This window comes from Panulirus ornatus, chromosome 4 (genome assembly GCF_036320965.1).
Source record: "Panulirus ornatus isolate Po-2019 chromosome 4, ASM3632096v1, whole genome shotgun sequence".
Classification (NCBI taxonomy): domain Eukaryota; kingdom Metazoa; phylum Arthropoda; class Malacostraca; order Decapoda; family Palinuridae; genus Panulirus; species Panulirus ornatus.
The window spans coordinates 49,911,495-49,930,400 of record NC_092227.1 but is presented as its reverse complement, the minus strand read 5'-3'; the positions used below and the strand labels follow the sequence as shown (position 1 = coordinate 49,930,400).

Sequence of the window (18,906 nt, the reverse complement as noted above, 5' to 3'; positions counted from 1 at the left end):
CTAAGCTGGAATGCTCACGTCAGGAACATAGGCTAAGCTGGAATGCTCACGTCAGGAACATAGGCTAAGCTGGAATGCTCACGTCAGGAACATAGGCTAAGCTGGAATGCTCACGTCAGGAACATAAGCTAAGCTGGAATGCTCACGTTAGGAACATAGGCTAAGCTGGAATGCTCACGTTAGGAACATAGGCTAAGCTGGAATGCTCACGTTAGGAACATAGGCTAAGCTGGAATGCTCACGTCAGGAACATAGGCTAAGCTGGAATGTTCACGTTAGGAACATAAGCTAAGCTGGAATGCTCACATCAGGAACATAGGCTAAGCTGGAATGCTCACGTCAGGAACATAAGCTAAGCTGGAATGCTCACGTTAGGAACATAGGCTAAGCTGGAATGCTCACGTTAGGAACATAGGCTAAGCTGGAATGCTCACGTCAGGAACATAGGCTAAGCTGGAATGCTCACGTCAGGAACATAGGCTAAGCTGGAATGCTCACGTCAGGAACATAGGCTAAGCTGGAATGCCCACGTCAGGAACATAGGCTAAGCTGGAATGCTCACGTTAGGAACATAGGCTAAGCTGGAATGCTCACGTCAGGAACATAGGCTAAGCTGGAATGTTCACGTTAGGAACATAAGCTAAGCTGGAATGCTCACATCAGGAACATAGGCTAAGCTGGAATGCTCACGTCAGGAACATAAGCTAAGCTGGAATGCTCACGTCAGGAACATAGGCTAAGCTGGAATGCTCACGTCAGGAACATAGGCTAAGCTGGAATGTTCACGTTAGGAACATAAGCTAAGCTGGAATGCTCACGTCAGGAACATAGGCTAAGCTGGAATGTTCACGTCAGGAACATAGGCTAAGCTGGAATGCTCACGTCAGGAACATAGGCTAAGCTGGAATGCTCACGTCAGGAACATAGGCTAAGCTGGAATGCTCACGTCAGGAACATAAGCTAAGCTGGAATGCTCACGTCAGGAACATAAGCTAAGCTAGAATGCTCACGTCAGGAACATAGGCTAAGCTGGAATGCTCACGTTAGGAACATAGGCTAAGCTGGAATGCTCACGTCAGGAACATAAGCTAAGCTAGAATGCTCACATCAGGAACATAGGCTAAGCTGGAATGTTCACGTCATCAAATCTTTCCGCTATGGTCTCAACACTTGGTCGACTGGAGACACCTGAACGTCTTGCACCTGTACTCAAAAGCACCTTCAGAACTTTCATTTTCCCCAAACTCACTTTTATTCCTTAGTAACCCGGCTGGCCTCCTTCTTTACCCGCAATACAAGAGGTATAACCAGCAAAAATGCAAAAAAAAAAAAAAAAAAAAAGTGGCACAGATCATTACCCGGTCCCTCCTACACGTATACATCTTTCAAAAGGCACTCAAGACAATGACCCCCACTTTCGACTGCCCCACTCCGACACCTCTCCAATCTGGACGGTCCTCATCCAACAGTTCCAGAAGCTGCCAGTGCACCATCCCTGCCACTATCATTTCCTCTCATCTGAGTTTAGATATGAGCTACAGTTCATCGTCTCAGCTGTATCAACAGTAATTAGTTTACTGTCTATTACCCTCCACCTCTATAATTGTGAAAGGCTGTCTGTTTAACATCCCACTTTTTAATCCCTACCATTTAATGTTGGGTAATTTTCTCCATATTTTCAGCTTAACCTGCAATTCAGTAAATGGTTGATCATGATCATTCATATAATTCAATCTCATATCCTTCGTTAAGCTTCTTAAACTCGTAATTTACACTTTTCAAGTCTGGTAGATCTATATGAATTTTTTTATGAATTAAACATTATGAAAATTAAGCACAACTTCATTTATTAGATTTACAGTAAACATTCGATGAAGTTCTGCATAAAAGATTACTAGTGTAAGATGTCACATGGAAAAAATCGGGTTGTACGTCATTGGTCTGAGAACTGGTTGACCGTAAGTAGAGGTGATTAAATGTCAAGTCTATGAATGGTTTAAAGTAACAAGTGGTGTGCCGCAGGGTTCAGCCTCTAGACCAATTCTGTTTTGTTATATATATATATATATATATATATATATATATATATATATATATATATATATATATATATATATATATAACTATGTCTACAGTTGTAAGTTAACGGTGACTAACGGATCAAAGTTTAAACATCTGCGGTAAAACAGAAAAGAAAGCTACAATAAAAGTTCTATTGACCCACAAAACGTAAAGGAGAAAAGCCTCACTGTGATCATCTCCCATGTCCGAAAGGCTAGAGGGAAAATATTACAAGCACTAAACACTCAGAGCTTCATTAGCAGAGCATTCTAATTCAATTATTAAAAAAAAAAAAAAAACATACTCCTCACTAACACACTGATGCGTTCCCACTTTGAAAAATGTGTTCAGTTTGGGTCACCCTGTTTGAGAAAGACATGAAGGAATGGAGAGTGTACAGCGGCGAGCTATGATGAAGATTCCCGATTGAGAAACGAATCCTATTACAGTCGTTTAGAGATGCTCAACTTAAAAAAAAATGTTATGATACAGGAATTCAAATGATGAAAGGCTTTGGCAAACCTGTTTAAGGTTAAATCAGTCTATTTCGCTCAAAGCAAACTCGTGGACAAACGTTCTACTTCGAACGACACAGTATTTTTTCTTCAACAGGACTGGTGATATGCGGGATCATTTATCATTGAGAAGAGTTGAAGGTAATACCATGGATAAGTCTAAAAAGACCTGACAAATATATAACTCCAGACTTCACGAATGACTTTATTTGAGCCTCCGCAAATTCAAAATTTTCGGTATTTCTCGTCTGTTCCGATCTGCTCTGATATCATAATCAGCACCCAAAAAGGACCCAGTAGTCTGTCTGTGTTTGAATTCCTTAGTATTCTAAGTGTTCTATTTCAATACTTCCCCTTAATCTACAACCTACACCACAAACGACTGCCTACACCTCAGTAAATCGCTAACCACCATCTTATGGCCCTTAGCTCGAGACATACTTCGGTCGAGACACCGTCGAGGTCGTCAGCATAGAGCCCCAGCAGACCAGGAAGCGATCAGTCTCCCGGAGGACCAACGTCCAGATACAGTTCCTGTTGACTACGTCACAAGCCAACATGACGCAAGAGCTTACCGAGATCATCATGAAGCAGTGCGAAGCCAGCCAGGTTATTCCTGATACCTGTATACTACCCGGAGGTCTCGTGGTTCTCAAGGACTCCATCACCATTGAGGACATAGGTAAGGTCACGGGAGGTCAGGTCATGGTAGAGAAACATTAAGGAACAAGTTGCAAGTGAGGTTTGTTTGTCTAAGATCTAGAGAGAACGCTTCGAGACTTGTATTTAATGACTTCAGCACCGAGCGTCACTAGTCATGGGAAAAGAGAGAGAGAGAGAGAGAGAGAGAGAGAGAGAGAGAGAGAGAGAGAGAGAGAGAGAGAGAGAGAGAGAGAGAGAATCGGCTTAAACACCTAGGAACACACGTTGGTAAATACTAAGGTTGGATGTCAAGTTGGAGATCAAGGTTGAAGTAGACGAAGAGTTCTAGCGAGGATGAATGCAGAGACTATCGCAAAGGTGTAGGTAACAGTCCAGGACGGGGATCAAATAAATGTCGGTAAGAAACGACGGTCAAGGCTTGGGTCTAGTGGTAACGTACCTGAGTCGATGTCAAGTCTGGGGTTTGCTTACAAAAAGCCTTAAACAGAGCGCCATGGAAATTAAAAGGTTAAGACGGAGGTGTAAGTGAGGGTAGAATTCAAGGGTGAGCTTAAGACAGTTGTTTGTAATCCAAGATAAGTTTATAAAGGTATGAGATAAGAGTAAGAGCAACTGTACAAATTCAAAGAATTTTGTTTACTCAAAGTTTGTGTGGTGATAGGTCAAGATTGAAGTTAGGTCATTACAGGAACAGGGAAGGGTCAGGGCATGAGGGGTCAAGCCAGGTGTTATACATTAGTTTGAAGTCACTACAGGTCACCCTGAGATCACGCCTATAATTATCAAAGTTACGCAAACCTAGACCAAGTCATCAAAAGGTTAAAGTAATATGTAAACGAAGATTAAACTTCGATGAAATTAAGGAACGCCAAGATAAAAATAAGGCCAAGTGCTTATGAGCAGAAACTAAGGTAAAGGCTATATCAATGCCCACAATTGGAATAAAATAATCATGCAGGGTGGATGGGTGGCAGTATAGATACAAGGTAAATATCAGGGAAAGGAATTCATGGAGCGAGTATAATCTTTATGGTCAGTAGGACTAAGTTGTGGGGGAGGTTAGCTTTATTGTATCTAAGGTTTCAGACACTTTATCTGCTCTAAACTAACGTTTAGAAATATGAAATATGTAAATCAAACACAGTAAAGCTGTAAGACACGTATGTTGTGAAGTAAATAAGGGGTGAGACAGGCTAGATATAAGATAGTAAAGTATAACAAGGGTATAGTATGAAGTTGATAAAGGATATGAGGTACGTCGGAGGAACATTAAATGTGGAGTGAGAGCGATGCAAGCTAGGCTTCGTGTGAAAGCGGCGCAAGAGTTGTTACGTACCAACCCTGATCCAAAGTTCCGAAGGCAAATAATGTTAAGGATAGGTTTTGAATCTCTCTCTCTCTCTCTCTCTCTCTCTCTCTCTCTCTCTCTCTCTCTCTCTCTCTCTCTCTCTCTCTCTCTCTCACACACACACAGGTGAAAGTAAAGACTGGGGAAAATTACTCCATATCAAACAACATCCTCACTCAAGCCATGGATGCTTCTGCCTCAGACCCGTGTGCCGGAGACCCGTGCCCTGGCGGCGACATCTTCGTCTGCAGCCCTCGAACGAACGCAAGTGGACGCTTCACCTGTTCCTGCAAGCCCGGTTTCCACAAAGACGACGCCCAGGGCATCCTAGGCTTCTGTCAGGGTGAGTGGCGGAAGCTGTCTGGGCGGGTGATGATGAGTTGGGGACACTGTTAGTGTAGGTGGTAGGTAAAAGAGGCATTCTGCCAGTCCTCATGCACCTCACTCTGGGTCATACACTGAAGTTCCTGAGAAACCAATTGCAATCCCATCCACTTCAGCAGCTTTGTCAAACACAACTATCTCAAGCAAGCTTTTAACACCTCTATTTTCACCGAACCATTCACAATGACTCGTTTCGCATACCTCCTTGTCCTAAGCATCTGACATCCACCAGCCAGTCACCTTACTCATTCAAAATGTCAAAATTCACATTCCACTTCTTCTGATGACCACTTCCTTATCTGCTCTATTCACCGGCCCTCCCATTTGTTTCTTTTTCTCCTCACAGTGTTCACCACCGTCCAAACATTTTCTTATACCCCCTGAAGTTAGCCGATATTCTCTCAACCGATATCTCATTTGCTCTTTTTTCACCCTCTTCACCTTCTTGACCTCCTACTTCCCAACAGGTATCACACATAGCACCTCTCTTTTCTCCTTAACTAGCAAGTTAACCCACCTCTCAAACCATTCTGAAAACCCCACACCTCACAGTCAACATACTATACAGTGCACTCTTGAAGCCATCCACTGTTCGCCCATTCCCCTTGTTTTAATTAGTTTCACCATTATGTCACTCTGCAACCTGTTTCTCTTGGTACCTCCACTCACAAAGCCTCCTTTCTAAGCTCAGCTCTCGCCACCTTTCCACCCATGTCATATCCACATTTCTTACAGCTACGACAAACTTTCAACCTCGCCTCCACCCAGAAGTGACCGGACCCCCACTAGCTGCCCCTCTCAGCACATTCACATTCAATGGGCTACTTTCCACGCCTGACAATCAATACATATTCCAATAATGGCAGTTGATCCCCGAAACCCACACACCCACCTCTGCTTCTTTTGTTTCAAGTCAGATATTGTCAGTCACCAATCCTTTCTCAGCACACAAACCAGATGTTCATCTTTTTCAGTTACCAGAGACACCCCAGCCTGAGCTTTCCAAACGAACTCTACGCTTGGCTCCTGTTTCCTGTTTAGAGCGTGACCATACAAGAAGGGGAAGTTCCCAGTCACCCTCCCCCTTCCCTACAAGCCATCTCTTATTGCACGCAGATATGTGGGTTGTTTTATTACCCCCGCCACCTCTCCCAAGGAATAATCAAAGCATAGTGTGAAATATTTTGTCAAGTGTTAATCGAAAGATAGGGAGAAGATTTGTGATTGTGGATTAAGTTCCAGTAACCCACGAGTATATGTGACGATAAAGAAAGACGACAACACTGGGTAGGTTAAGGAAATTTGACAGCCACCGATGTGTTGACTCACTGCCACACAGTCAACACACACTCCTCAAGACATCGAGGAAGTAGCACCTTTCTCGTCGGTGCCTGCCTACCACTGACCACTATTATTATCATTATTACTTATTATTAATTATCATTATCAATATTATTACTACTCCCAATTGATAGTACCAGTCCTATCCATCATCTCGGTGTAGCGTTAAGGAGAGAAAAGTTACCATGCTAATGCAGCATTAGGCTTAGACCTACGTGGTCAGACAGACACCTTTTATCAACCACGAAGATTACTGATCTACATGTACGGGTCAGTCGTCAACATCTACCGCTTTGCTGAAATCTATCACGTCAGCAAAAGACACACCATTGTGCAGCATTCATTGCACAGAGCAGAGACGAGCAACATCTCTGACGCGAGCCCTCCGCTGTGCTGTTCGCAGGTACAGACTACTGCACTGTGTACCAAAGGTAGTGTGTTATCAAGTGAACTACATTCCCCCCCCCCGACATATTTTACCTTTATATGGAACTATGCACATCATTTTTGTACAAGCAAACTTTCCTTACAAAATAACTAATATTCGTTATTAGCACATCTGGTAAAATCTGGACTGAATTTTATCTACAGACGTGGACGAGTGCGAAGATGAGGAGGCGTGTGACGAGGACCACGACTGCCTAAACACTCCTGGCAGCTACGTCTGCAGGTATGCTCGCCACCTGCCACAGACCCGACCATTTACACACCACCTAACTGAGACCCACATTTACTACCACTCATACACCCCGTCAGTGCTCTGCCAGCGCCACCTGGCTCAGCTGGTAATGTACACTAAATCCATCTTCGGTAGTTTGGCACCGCGAGACAAAGGAATACAAAATGGAATCGAATCTAAAATCCACTGTCTGTAACACATTCTTTCGGCTCCATAACAAACGTAGTTAAGAATGAATTATCTATATCTAGTATCTTAGTTAATATTCAGTGTGCTTAATAAGGTTCAGGTAATCATATGGTTGTCCATTCTTGATGTATCAACATGGTGATAATGAAAGCCATCTATGCAGCATATAATTCAAGTTTGCTTTATATCTTTTACAGATTGAAGCCGCAACTATTGACAGCAGATGGTGAGTGAGTATAATTTCAGTGATTATTTCCTCTTCCTCTCTCAAATATATATATATATATATATATATATATATATATATATATATATATATATATATATATATATATATATATATATATTGCTTTGAAGAATGTATGTGAGAAATACTTAGAAAAGCAAATGGATTTGTATGTAGCATTTATGGATCCGGAGAAGGCATATGATAGAGTTCACAGAGATGCTCTGTGGAAGGTATTAAGAATATATGGTGTGGGAGGCAAGTTGTTAGAAGCAGTGAAAAGTTTTTATCGAGGATGTAAGAAATGTGTACGTGTAGGAAGAGAGGAAAGTGATTGGTTCTCAGTGAATGTAGGTTTGCGGCAGGGGTGTGTGATGTCTCCATGGTTGTTTAATTTGTTTATGGATGGGGTTGTTAGGGAGGTGAATGCAAGAGTTTTGGAAAGAGGGGCAAGTATGAAGTCTGTTGGGGATGAGAGAGCTTGGGAAGTGAGTCAGTTGTTGTTCGCTGATGATACAGCGCTGGTGGCTGATTCATGTGAGAAACTGCAGAAGCTGGTGACTGAGTTTGGTAAAGTGTGTGAAAGAAGAAAGTTAGGAGTAAATGTGAATAAGAGCAAGGTTATTAGGTACAGTAGGGTTGAGGGTCAAGTCAATTGGGAGGTGAGTTTGAATGGAGAAAAACTGGAGGAAGTAAAGTGTTTTAGATATCTGGGAGTGGATCTGGCAGCGGATGGAACCATGGAAGCGGAAGTGGATCATAGGGTGGGGGAGGGGGCGAAAATTCTGGGAGCCTTGAAGAATGTGTGGAAGTCGAGAACATTATCTCGGAAAGCAAAAATGGGTATGTTTGAAGGAATAGTGGTTCCAACAATGTTGTATGGTTGCGAGGCGTGGGCTATGGATAGAGTTGTGCGCAGGAGGATGGATGTGCTGGAAATGAGATGTTTGAGGACAATGTGTGGTGTGAGGTGGTTTGATCGAGTAAGTAACGTAAGGGTAAGAGAGATGTGTGGAAATAAAAAGAGCGTGGTTGAGAGAGCAGAGGAGGGTGTTTTGAAATGGTTTGGGCACATGGAGAGAATGAGTGAGGAAAGATTGACCAAGAGGATATATGTGTCGGAGGTGGAGGGAACGAGGAGAAGTGGGAGACCAAATTGGAGGTGGAAAAATGGAGTGAAAAAGATTTTGTGTGATCGGGGCCTGAACATGCAGGAGGGTGAAAGGAGGGCAAGGAATAGAGTGAATTGGATCGATGTGGTATACCGGGGTTGACGTGCTGTCAGTGGGTTGAATCAGGGCATGTGAAGCGTCTGGGGTAAACCATGGAAAGCTGTGTAGGTATGTATATTTGCGTGTGTGGACGTATGTATATACATGTGTATGGGGGTGGGTTGGGCCATTTCTTTCGTCTGTTTCCTTGCGCTACCTCGCAAACGCGGGAGACAGCGACAAAGCAAGAAAAAAAAAAAAATTATATATATATATATATATATATATATATATATATATATATATATATATATATATATATATATGAGGTTTACTAACCATGAACATATCATTGATCGTTCAAAAGTTGCCCATAATACTTCCTGTGTATCGCAAAATAGTTTCCTGATATAGACTTAAGACTTTCCTTGCCTCCGTCAGGTAAGGTTGTACGAGAAATGGCCATCGCCTTCGGGGTCCTTTTCTTCCTCACTTTCTTTGTGACCGTCGCCTTAATATACTGGTGAGTAGATAACAATGTAAGCATTTCCCAGTAATATAGCTAACCTGAGAAGAACCAAGCAGAAAGTAGAGCAGAGTAGAGTAGAGTAGAATATAGCATAGATTTTAAGAGTATGGCTGAGGTAGGTTGAGGCATCAGGAGCCTGGACAGGTGTAGGCCACCCGACGAGGACTTATGACTACCAGTCGAAGGGTATGACATCTACGGGAAGACCCCGTGAGGGGCGGACGCCTGGGCTGAGGATACTGCTGCTGCAGGAGGAGAAGCAACGGGTTATATGAGAGGGAAGAAGATGTTCCGGGCCAGACAGGGCTGGGGAAAGTTCACTAGGCCCACCAGCTGAAGTTCTTGATAACGTGCTTACTCGCGCGCGCGCGCGCGCGCGCGTGTGTGTGTGTGTGTGTGTGTGTGTGTGTGTGTGTGTGTGTGTGTGTGTAGCTGTGACCAACCGCTGACACACACAGAAGTATCTTGACAGTAACTGTGTGTATTTCCGGTATGTATGTACGATGTATGTATGTATGGCTGATGAAAGATTTTCAATATGTACAATAAAAAATTACAGTGTCATTATAACAACGCGGAGAAAGCACGATATAATATTCATGCAACTGTTAAAAATACATCATTTGACCTGAGAATTATTGATGTAATTAGAAAAGCAGAGTTTTACCTCGTGAAGATACATAAGGTGACGCTTTGGTGCAGTCATTACCAAGCCTTGCACGTATACACCATACATACACGTTTGACTTCACTCTACTATGCTATGATTACTTTCGTAAAAAGTGAAAAATGTACGTGAGTAGGAGAGATGGTCAGTGGTCAAGTGATGTGGTAGGTGTGGGGAAAGTGTTGTGGTAGGTGTGGGGAAAGGTTGTGGTAGGTGTGGGGAAAGTGCTGTGGTAGGTGTGGGGAAAGCGTAGTGGTAGGTGTGGGGAAAGCGTAGTGGTAGGTGTGGGGAAAGTGTTGTGGTAGGTGTGGGAAAAGTGTTCAGGTAGGTGTGGGGAAGTATTCTGGTACGCATGGGGGAAGTATTGTGGAATGTTTGGGGAGATCTGTTAGGTGTGGGGGAAGCACTGTGGCAAGTGTGGGAGAAGTGTTCTGGTAGGTGTGGGGGAAGTGTGCTGGTAGGTGCTATGGAATAATTGTGGCGTGTGTAGGGTTTGTGTTCTGGTAGGTGTATTGTGGCAGATAAAGGGGTAAGTGTTCAAGTGCGTGTGGGGGAAGGATTGTGGCAAGTGTGCAGTAAGTGTTCCGGTATGTGAGGGAGAAATATCGTGGCAGGTCTGCTGGAAGTGATTTGCTATGTGTGGTAGTAGTACTGTGACAGGCGTGAGGGGAAGTGTTCTGGTAGGTGTGGGATAAGTATTGTGGTAGGTGTGAGGGATTTCTGTTAGGTGTGAGGAGAGTATTGTGGCAGGTGTAGGAGGAAGTATTCAGGTAGGTGTTCGTGAAGTACTGCGGCAGGTGTGGGAGGAAGTGTTCAGGTACTTTTGGGGAAGTATTGTGGCAGGTGTAGGGAAGTGTTCTGGTAAGTTTAGGGGAAGCATAATGGCAGGTGTAGGGTAAGTGTTCTAGTAACAGGGGGATCCACTATCACCAATCCTTTTCAACCTTGTAATTGACGAGGGAGTTGCAAGGGTTAAGGAATCTGGTGTAGGAATTGGGTTCGGAGACCAAAAGGTGTCAGCAGTGGCATTTGCCGACGAGCTGGTTTTGATAGCGAAGACGCCGACTGGCTTGCAACAGGCAATTAACATTATGGCGGAGACTCTTGCGGGGGGGGGGGGGGGGAGACTTCGAGTAAACCCGGGAAAATGTTCCGTCAGTATGGAGGTCGACGGCAAGCGCAAGACCTGGTACGTCAACAGAAGTAGGACGTTCCAAGTCTTGGGTAACGCTATCGGCTCCATGAACGCTGAAGACGACTATAAGTAACTCGGTATCCTCGTCGGAGCAGGAGGAAGGCGTAAATCCTACGGTGCCCTGCTAGAAGAGGGGCTCCGTAACATCACCAGAGCCCCTCCAAAACCTCAACAGCGGATTGCGTTGCTCCTGGGACACTTAGTACCAACGTTCATGCATCGCTTGGTGCTGGGGGAAGTCCATAAGACACAGCTAGCAAGCATGGACAGACAAGTGCGAGTTGCGGTTCGCCGCTGGCTCCGTCTAGCCCATGATGTTCCCTGTGATGTATTGTTTTGCTAATTAAAGTCGAGTTTTGCGCTGCCTCTCATTAAATTTTCGCTTTACAGATGGAGTTTTATCATGATTCTCCTGGACAATCTCACAGAAATTGTAGATAACTCATTCGTGAAGCGATCCGACTTCCGCTTTATTTCTTGTCACCTGGTCTTAATCAGAGATCGTGTCTCCTCACCTCTCTAAACTCCGTTGGTCGTCCACAATGCCTCCTTGCCACCTTAAACATAACTGAAGTCTAACTTGCAGTTCCAAGTTTGCGCTTCATTTCTGTCAATGACTTCCCACATTCGGTCATGCCAATGGTCCTTCCTCTTATGTCTAACTTCCCGTGATGATATCTAAGCTACGCTGGGTTGCTGAAGAGCCATGAGCAACACCCTGAAGGTGAAACCAACGCTTAAACCCGATTTCTGGAATCTTTGTTTACCACGGAGTAGCAGAAGATTACTGCGATCCACAGTTCAACTAAGTAAATGAAAATCCATCGATATGTTTAAACCAACATTTCAGTTACTTAATTTTTTCAATGTTAAACTTTAATAACTTTATGATCCTTTTCCCCCATACTAGAATGTGAGCATCTTCTACATTACAGATAAATACAAACGACTGTAAATACAAATAACGAAAGTACGATTTCAATGAAAATTTTCATCTACTATTCAGTCCTCCATCACCCATAACGCATATATCCTAGCTACATACTCAGATACAATTGCACAATATTTCAAACTGCTATCATTCAGAACTACTGCCATTTTTGTTCTTGATATTGGGCCTTATAACAGACCTTATGGGATCAAATGTTTAAATAACCCTAAAACGTATAATTTGTGCAACTGTTCCATCAATCCCAATCCGATGAGATCAACACTGTATACAGACATATTTCCACATGCCCCGAACTGTTCTCTCCATCTTCGATCCATACGAACCCTCGCATTATATTTCACGATCGTTAGTTCGTTAATATGTGCTCTCCTTATCCTAACACTCCACTGAGGAAGGAGTTTGCTTTGAAAGGTTGCGACTGCCGCGCATGAGCAGGCTTGTCCTGGCCCACTGTCAAGACACGGGTTTGGACGGAACCTCTTCTTAGATGAAAATTCATTTAAAAGAAATAACGCGATATATCTAAAATATTGACCTTTATTTTGAAAGAAATGATTTTAAGATAATAAAAAGGCACACCTGTCGTATAGTATTGGAGAAAACTTTATGAGAAAATATCATTGTAAACTTTATTTTACAGAGTTTCAGCATCAAATAAATTACCGCTCACGACAGACACAACGAAATACTTTATTTACACAGGATTTTCCATTATAAAACTTGAGCCAACATTCGCGAACGACAGAAGTATGTCTCCAACCACATTCTTCTCGCTCAACCCCACCAAACTCATCGTAACTACACCCTCGATACACTTCAATTTCTTTCACCTTGTCCTCACTAAACCGTCGAAACCATTTGACCTTCAACCTAACTCTTTCAAGCTAAGCTGCTGGTTGTTCAGAAGGATAAAAGACGAAACTAGAAAAAAGAAAATGCTGTTCTCTCCTACAGAGACATAACTTGTAAAACAGAGAAGTGGGTAAATTTTCATGCATGTCTTCTCATGAAACAATTTAGGTATATCAAGACAACGAGCATTAGTCATGTCCTAAACACCGTTTTACATAAAGAAAAACGTAACTCTGGCGCTAAGTTCCTATATTACGCGCGGAATCATAGCAGTAAGAATGTTCTTTTAAACATATATCCGACAATATATCTTAAAATTTTCTTGGAACAATTTCAAAATCCTATTTCTTGAGACCCTTCAGTGTTACTAATATAAACATCAAAGGTGATATACTCGAATGAGTTTTGTCGTGTTAGTGCAGCAGTAGGAAGGCCTGGGGCACTTCCCACAAACTGAACCCAACTTTTGAAGTGATCTACCTGCGGTCAGCCGTTATTAGCCGTGAAAAAACGTTAAAGAAACGCAAAAATTACGAGAGAGAGAGAGAGAGAGAGAGAGAGAGAGAGAGAGAGAGAGAGAGAGAGAGAGAGAGAGAGAGAGAGAGAGAGAGCTCATAATGATGTATACCATCACTTGGGACTGAAACGGGCGAAACACTATGCACCCCACAACCCACCCTACACACCCAATACTCCCTCCGTTCTACTGATGTAAAGGAAATCAAATTACCACGAAAAAAAGAGGATGTACTTTTTTTTCAGTTCAGCTTAGCAACATTATGCGAATAGTGAGTTCAGCATAGCAAGCATTTAACTGTTTTCATTTCAGCAATGAAATCTAATATGATTTTTTGCGTTCAGCATAGCTACCTTATACGAGGGAAATCATACTTTTAGCTATAACCTAAAAGTTTTATTGATGAAAATGAAAAGAAATTCCTACGAAAAAATATATGAATTCTGAGTTCATTATAGCAAGCTCCTGTGAATGAGTTCAGCATAGCAAGCTTGAATGAGTTTTGAGTTCAATATAGCAAGCTTAAACGACTTTTGAGTTCAACATAAACTTGTATGAATTTTGAGTTTAATATAGAAAGCTTATATTAGTTCTAAGTTCAGCACTACAGGCCTAAATGAGTTTTGAGCCCAGTATGACCAATTCAATAGTCTCGAGTTAAGGAAAGCAAGTTTACATGAGTTTTGAACTCAGCATAGCAAAGTTATACGAGCCTTGAGTTAAGCATAAGTTTATATGATCTTCGAGTTCAAGATAGCAAAGTTTTACGAGTTTTGATTTAAGCATAACGAAGTTATTCGAGTTTTAAGTTCAGCATAGCAAATGTATACGAGTTTGGAGTTCAGTACAGTAAGATTTCCTGAACACTATTACGGACATACACAACTTGCTTCGTCTGGTTTCCTTCACTAAGACCTAATTCCTCCGCTGGAGCTAAAAGACAATCGTTTTCCTGATATGTTCTAATCCCTCATCGCTTAATGTTTACACATCTTGTCAAAACTTTCGCATTTCTATTTTCCACAAATTACTTTTATGGAGTGTGGGGGGTAAGGGTTCTTTGTTACTCTTACTCGAAATATACCGGAACAATATGTTAACAATTAACAACCAGGCAAAATCCTCATTACACACAAGGGGGTGTCCACTACGAGACAACAACAAAACACTTGCAGAACCACACAGGCTCTTGCCAAGCATTGCCAAGTGTATCGAGGGTATTTCGGCCACAACTGTACATTACTATTCTATATAACCCCAAGACCCCTTTACGAGGTTCCTGTAGCTTCGGGGCTGCGCTACGGTCAGAAGTAGGAAAATGATGGACTCATCTAATGCTAAAGCTGTACATTCTCGTTAAAAAAAACTTCTCACTTCAGAGGAATTCATCCTATCCCCGCCAGCGAGTGCAGCGCAGGAATAGGGGGAGAAAGAATACTTCCCACGTATTCCCTGCGTGTCGTAGAAGGCGACCAAAAGGGGAGAGAGCGGGGGGCTGGAAATCCTCCCCTTTCGTTTTTAATTTTCCAAAAGAAGGAACAGAGAAGGAGGCCAAGTGAGGATATTCCCTCAAAGGCTCAATCCTCTTTTCTTAACGCTATCTCGCTAACACGAGAAATGGCGAATAGTAAAAAAGATATGTATATATATATATATATATATATATATATATATATATATATATATATATATATATATATATATATATCTAGCCTAAATCAGGTGCCCAATTTATCAACCAGCCCCTAGAGGGCGAGAAATACGTAGGTTAACTGAAGACACTGTTCTCATACCTCCTACACCCAACTCCTACGTCATTATAAGTTTGAATGCCTTTATTGGAACTTAGCTTGGAGGTGTTAGCGCAGGAGGAGCTGCTGGCATCAGGAATAGTATGCCATCTATAGTTTCCATATAACCCCAAGAGTTAGTTATGTGTCCTACTATTTCACTCCTTAGTGTCGGTGTCTATACTCAACCTCATCATACATAGGTCCCCACGTGTGACAATAAGTTAGTATCAGTTATGATCACTGTAAAAGTTGCTGTTTCCAGATGATACAACTCAGGCAGGAGAGTTTAGGATACCCTGCGAAAGAATAAAGTTTGGAGTTACTCTGAGCAAGGTAAAGGTAATGAGATAAAGCAGGAAGATGAGACGGAATGGTTTGAGTACAAGTTCGAATGTTCGAATGGGAAGGACCTAGAAGATGTGGGGTGTCTTAGATACCTAGGAGCATACATGGCAACGGCTGGAACCATAGGGTCTGAATCGGGTCCGAGGAAGAGGATTTAAAGCCATGGATGCCTTAAGAATGTGGAAGACGTCGCTGTCTTTAAGGGCAAAGTAGGGTATGTGTGAAGGTACACTAGTCCGACAGTGCTGTATGACCTTGGATGTACAGAAAAGGAAGTAGGTGGGAGTGTCAGAAATTAAATGCTTAAGGACGTAATGCAGTGTGAGCCGAATTGATTACTAAAGGAATGATAATGTGAGGAAGAGGCAGGGGAGTATGCGCAGTCTGAGTGAGAAGGCTAACCAGGCTGTGCAAATATGGTTCAGGTACACGGAGAAGATGAGCGACGAAAGACAAAGGTCCGAATATATGCGTCAGAAATGGTGGGAGCAAGGAAGAAGGGGAGACCGAGGAGATGGAAGGAAAGAGTGAAGGAGACTTCACGATGGTAAGACTTGAACATTCAGGGGGGTTAGAGGCATGAATTGGATACAGCGATTTGGATCGATGTGGCGACGTGTTGTCAGTGGGCTGAACCAAGGCAGATGAAGCCTCATGATAATCAAAGCATGGAATGGTAGTGAGTCTTGGATGTGAATAGTGGGCTCTGGCGAGTTATACATGACCGGAGATTAGATGTGTGCAAATGAGGCTATTGTTCGTTTGTTCTCAATGTTATTTCACAAGCATAAAGTATTTGTTTTATGCTTCGAGTGAGCAAATGTATATGTATGTATTCTATTATATAAACGAATTTATTCATCTACTTCCTAATTTTACAGGTTGATGAAGAAGAGCAAGAGCAATCGGGAGCTGGTGCCAATGTCTACCACTTCAGGCTTTGACAACGAAGCGTACCACAGGTAGCTGGCCCGGAAGGAGGACCACCTCACTGACCACGGTAGTAGAATGAAGAGGAAGGAGAGTGAAGGGAACTTCGAGAAACCCGCTTGAAAGAGTCCGTGAAAACTCATGCTTGAAGAGACGATAAGGTTCACACATTAAGCATGAGTCAGAAAGAAGAAATGCTCACAATATGCAGGATGAAACTAATTCGGAAAATATATCAACCACTGGGAAGTGAAAGTTTATGATTTAAGATCTCTGTACTCAAAGGACGAGTTGAAACACTTTGAAAAAGTTGTGTTGAATAGCTTTCAGGTCGACTATTGACAAAAAATATATATGAATGAATCAGGAAAAAAAGTGTAATGGAGAGAAAATTTTGATTTAGAATAGTAGTTACATGTGGAGAGACTGGCTTTATATAGACAGAAAACACACACAGGAATTCACAGGAAGCTCACAAATGTAGTGGTAATGGTCAATCTGTGATAGTACATGTCGCATACACTTTATACATCTTGCATATTTATGACATTATCTACCAACATTTAGGTCAGGTGGTGCTGGAGTCAAGAAGTTGGGCTCTGAATGTTGTCGGAGGTGAGGGTGGGGTGGAGGACGAGGGATTGTACAGTTTGTTATGGTTACCTCTCTCTCTCTCTCTCTCTCTCTCTCTCTCTCTCTCTCTCTCTCTCTCTCTCTCTCTCTCTCTCTCTCTCTCACACACACACACACACACATACGCACACAGTATAATTTACAAGAATAGTATGGTTCTCAGTGTTCCGTCAAGAGCGAAAGTCAAGTAACTTTCAAGCGACAAAACTTTTTCGTTTCTCAAGGGAACTGCACAACTGTTAGGAAAAAAAAAGAAAAAATAATTATTTATATATATATATATATATATATATATATATATATATATACACCTGTGAAGATACAAGGGCAAAGATTATAAAGACAGCGCCGGTGCGACATTTACACAATGATAGATTTCTCGCGGTTCAAAATTCTGTCCCTCATTGGTGGGGAAACTGGCGACAGTGTGACACATAATTAAGAATAAAGTGTATCACATTGTCCTGGCAGTACTCCGGAAAGAAACTCCAAAAGCTGGTGTCCGAGTTTTGTGAGTGTGTGCGAAAGGATGAAGCTTGGAGTTGATGAAAGGAGTGTAAAGTAATAAAACGAAGAACGTGTAAGAGACGGGATAGTTTGAGCGTACAACTGTATGGAAAGAACCTGGAGGTAGTAGACAATTTTAGATACCTGGGAGTGAACATAACAGCTAATGGAATCATGGGGCTGAAATGAGCTACAAGTGAGGGAAGGGGCTGGTATCCTGTGTGCTGCAGGAGTCTTGACCTCGAAGGCAATGGAAAGCAGGAAAATGGACGTGTTAGAAATGAAACCCAGGGTACGGTAAGTGTTGTAAGACGGACTGATCGCGTAAGAACATGCAGTGTCAAACAGATGTGGCAGCAAGCGCAGATTGAATAAGAGGACTAACCAGTGTGTACTAAAGCGGTATGGAAGATATGGGTGTAGAAATATTGACTAAGAGGATATATGTGTAAGAAGTGGAAGGAGCAAGGTGGAGGAGGAGACTAAGGGGATGGGTATCTGGGATTAATCATTCAGAAAGACGAGGGAGGAGCATGCAGAGGATAGCTTGAAGGGGATCGCTGTGGTATAAGTGGGACTTAACTGTGAATGGTGGGTTCTACTTGCGGTGCATTATACTGACAGCAAAAGGGGTAGGGGTTTGGAAAGCGAGTCAGTTGTTGTTTCCATTTGTCATATTTCTGATGGCAGACTCCAGAGAGAAACTAAAGATCCTAGTCAGTGTCAGTGTTTGTGGGAGGATATGAAAGGAGGAAGCTTTAAGTGATAAAAAGTAATTCAACGAGGTAGAGCCCGAGACCGAGACAGGATGATCTGACTATACTGAAATCACAAGAACTTGAAGTGGGAGTAACAGTGAAATGGATGTGGATGGAACCACAGAGGTCGAAATGAATATGGCAGAGAAAGCGGCTAAGGTCCTGTGTATTGGATGAGAGTCGCGGTCTTGAATGCAAAGGAAAATGAGAGTGGATGATGGTAGGAACGAAATGGTTAGGGACGATATGTAGCGCGAGACGGATTACGGTATCAGAGAGTAGAAGTAGTAGCAGTAATGACGGCCATCTTGCGTGTGCTGTAGCAGTGCGGGCTCATGAGAGGACGAGTGAAGACTGACAGACGTCCATGACACGTATACTACGTAGAGATCAAGGTCAAGAGGAAGACTGGGACGGAGAGGGGGACATGGTGTCAAGAAAGCCTTTGGGTATCGGGGCCTGAAGATACAAGAATAAGAAGGGTGTGTAATGCGTACATTGAGAAGGATCGCTGTGGTGTGTAGGGAGAGAAATGCCATCGATGGGCTAAACCAGGGCAGATGAAGCATGGAGTGGTTTATGGGGCTTACTGTAGTCGTGTATGGTGGGCT

The 18,906-nt window shown here is 42.7% G+C and overlaps 1 protein-coding gene across 1 annotated transcript in view; it reads left to right on the top strand.

Moving 5' to 3' along the window:
* The window catches only part of LOC139764797 (uncharacterized), a 156,255-nt gene extending 139,103 nt beyond the window's left edge, over positions 1 to 17,152 (top strand). The window contains exons 15-20 of the mRNA XM_071691694.1: positions 3,006 to 3,258; positions 4,790 to 4,930; positions 6,904 to 6,982; positions 7,378 to 7,406; positions 9,059 to 9,140; positions 16,349 to 17,152. Of these exons, the coding sequence (XP_071547795.1) occupies positions 3,006 to 3,258; positions 4,790 to 4,930; positions 6,904 to 6,982; positions 7,378 to 7,406; positions 9,059 to 9,140; positions 16,349 to 16,433 (669 nt within the window). The 3' untranslated portion in view covers positions 16,434 to 17,152. The remainder of the gene's footprint in view (positions 1 to 3,005; positions 3,259 to 4,789; positions 4,931 to 6,903; positions 6,983 to 7,377; positions 7,407 to 9,058; positions 9,141 to 16,348) is intronic.
* The last annotated feature ends 1,754 nt before the right edge of the window (positions 17,153 to 18,906 follow it).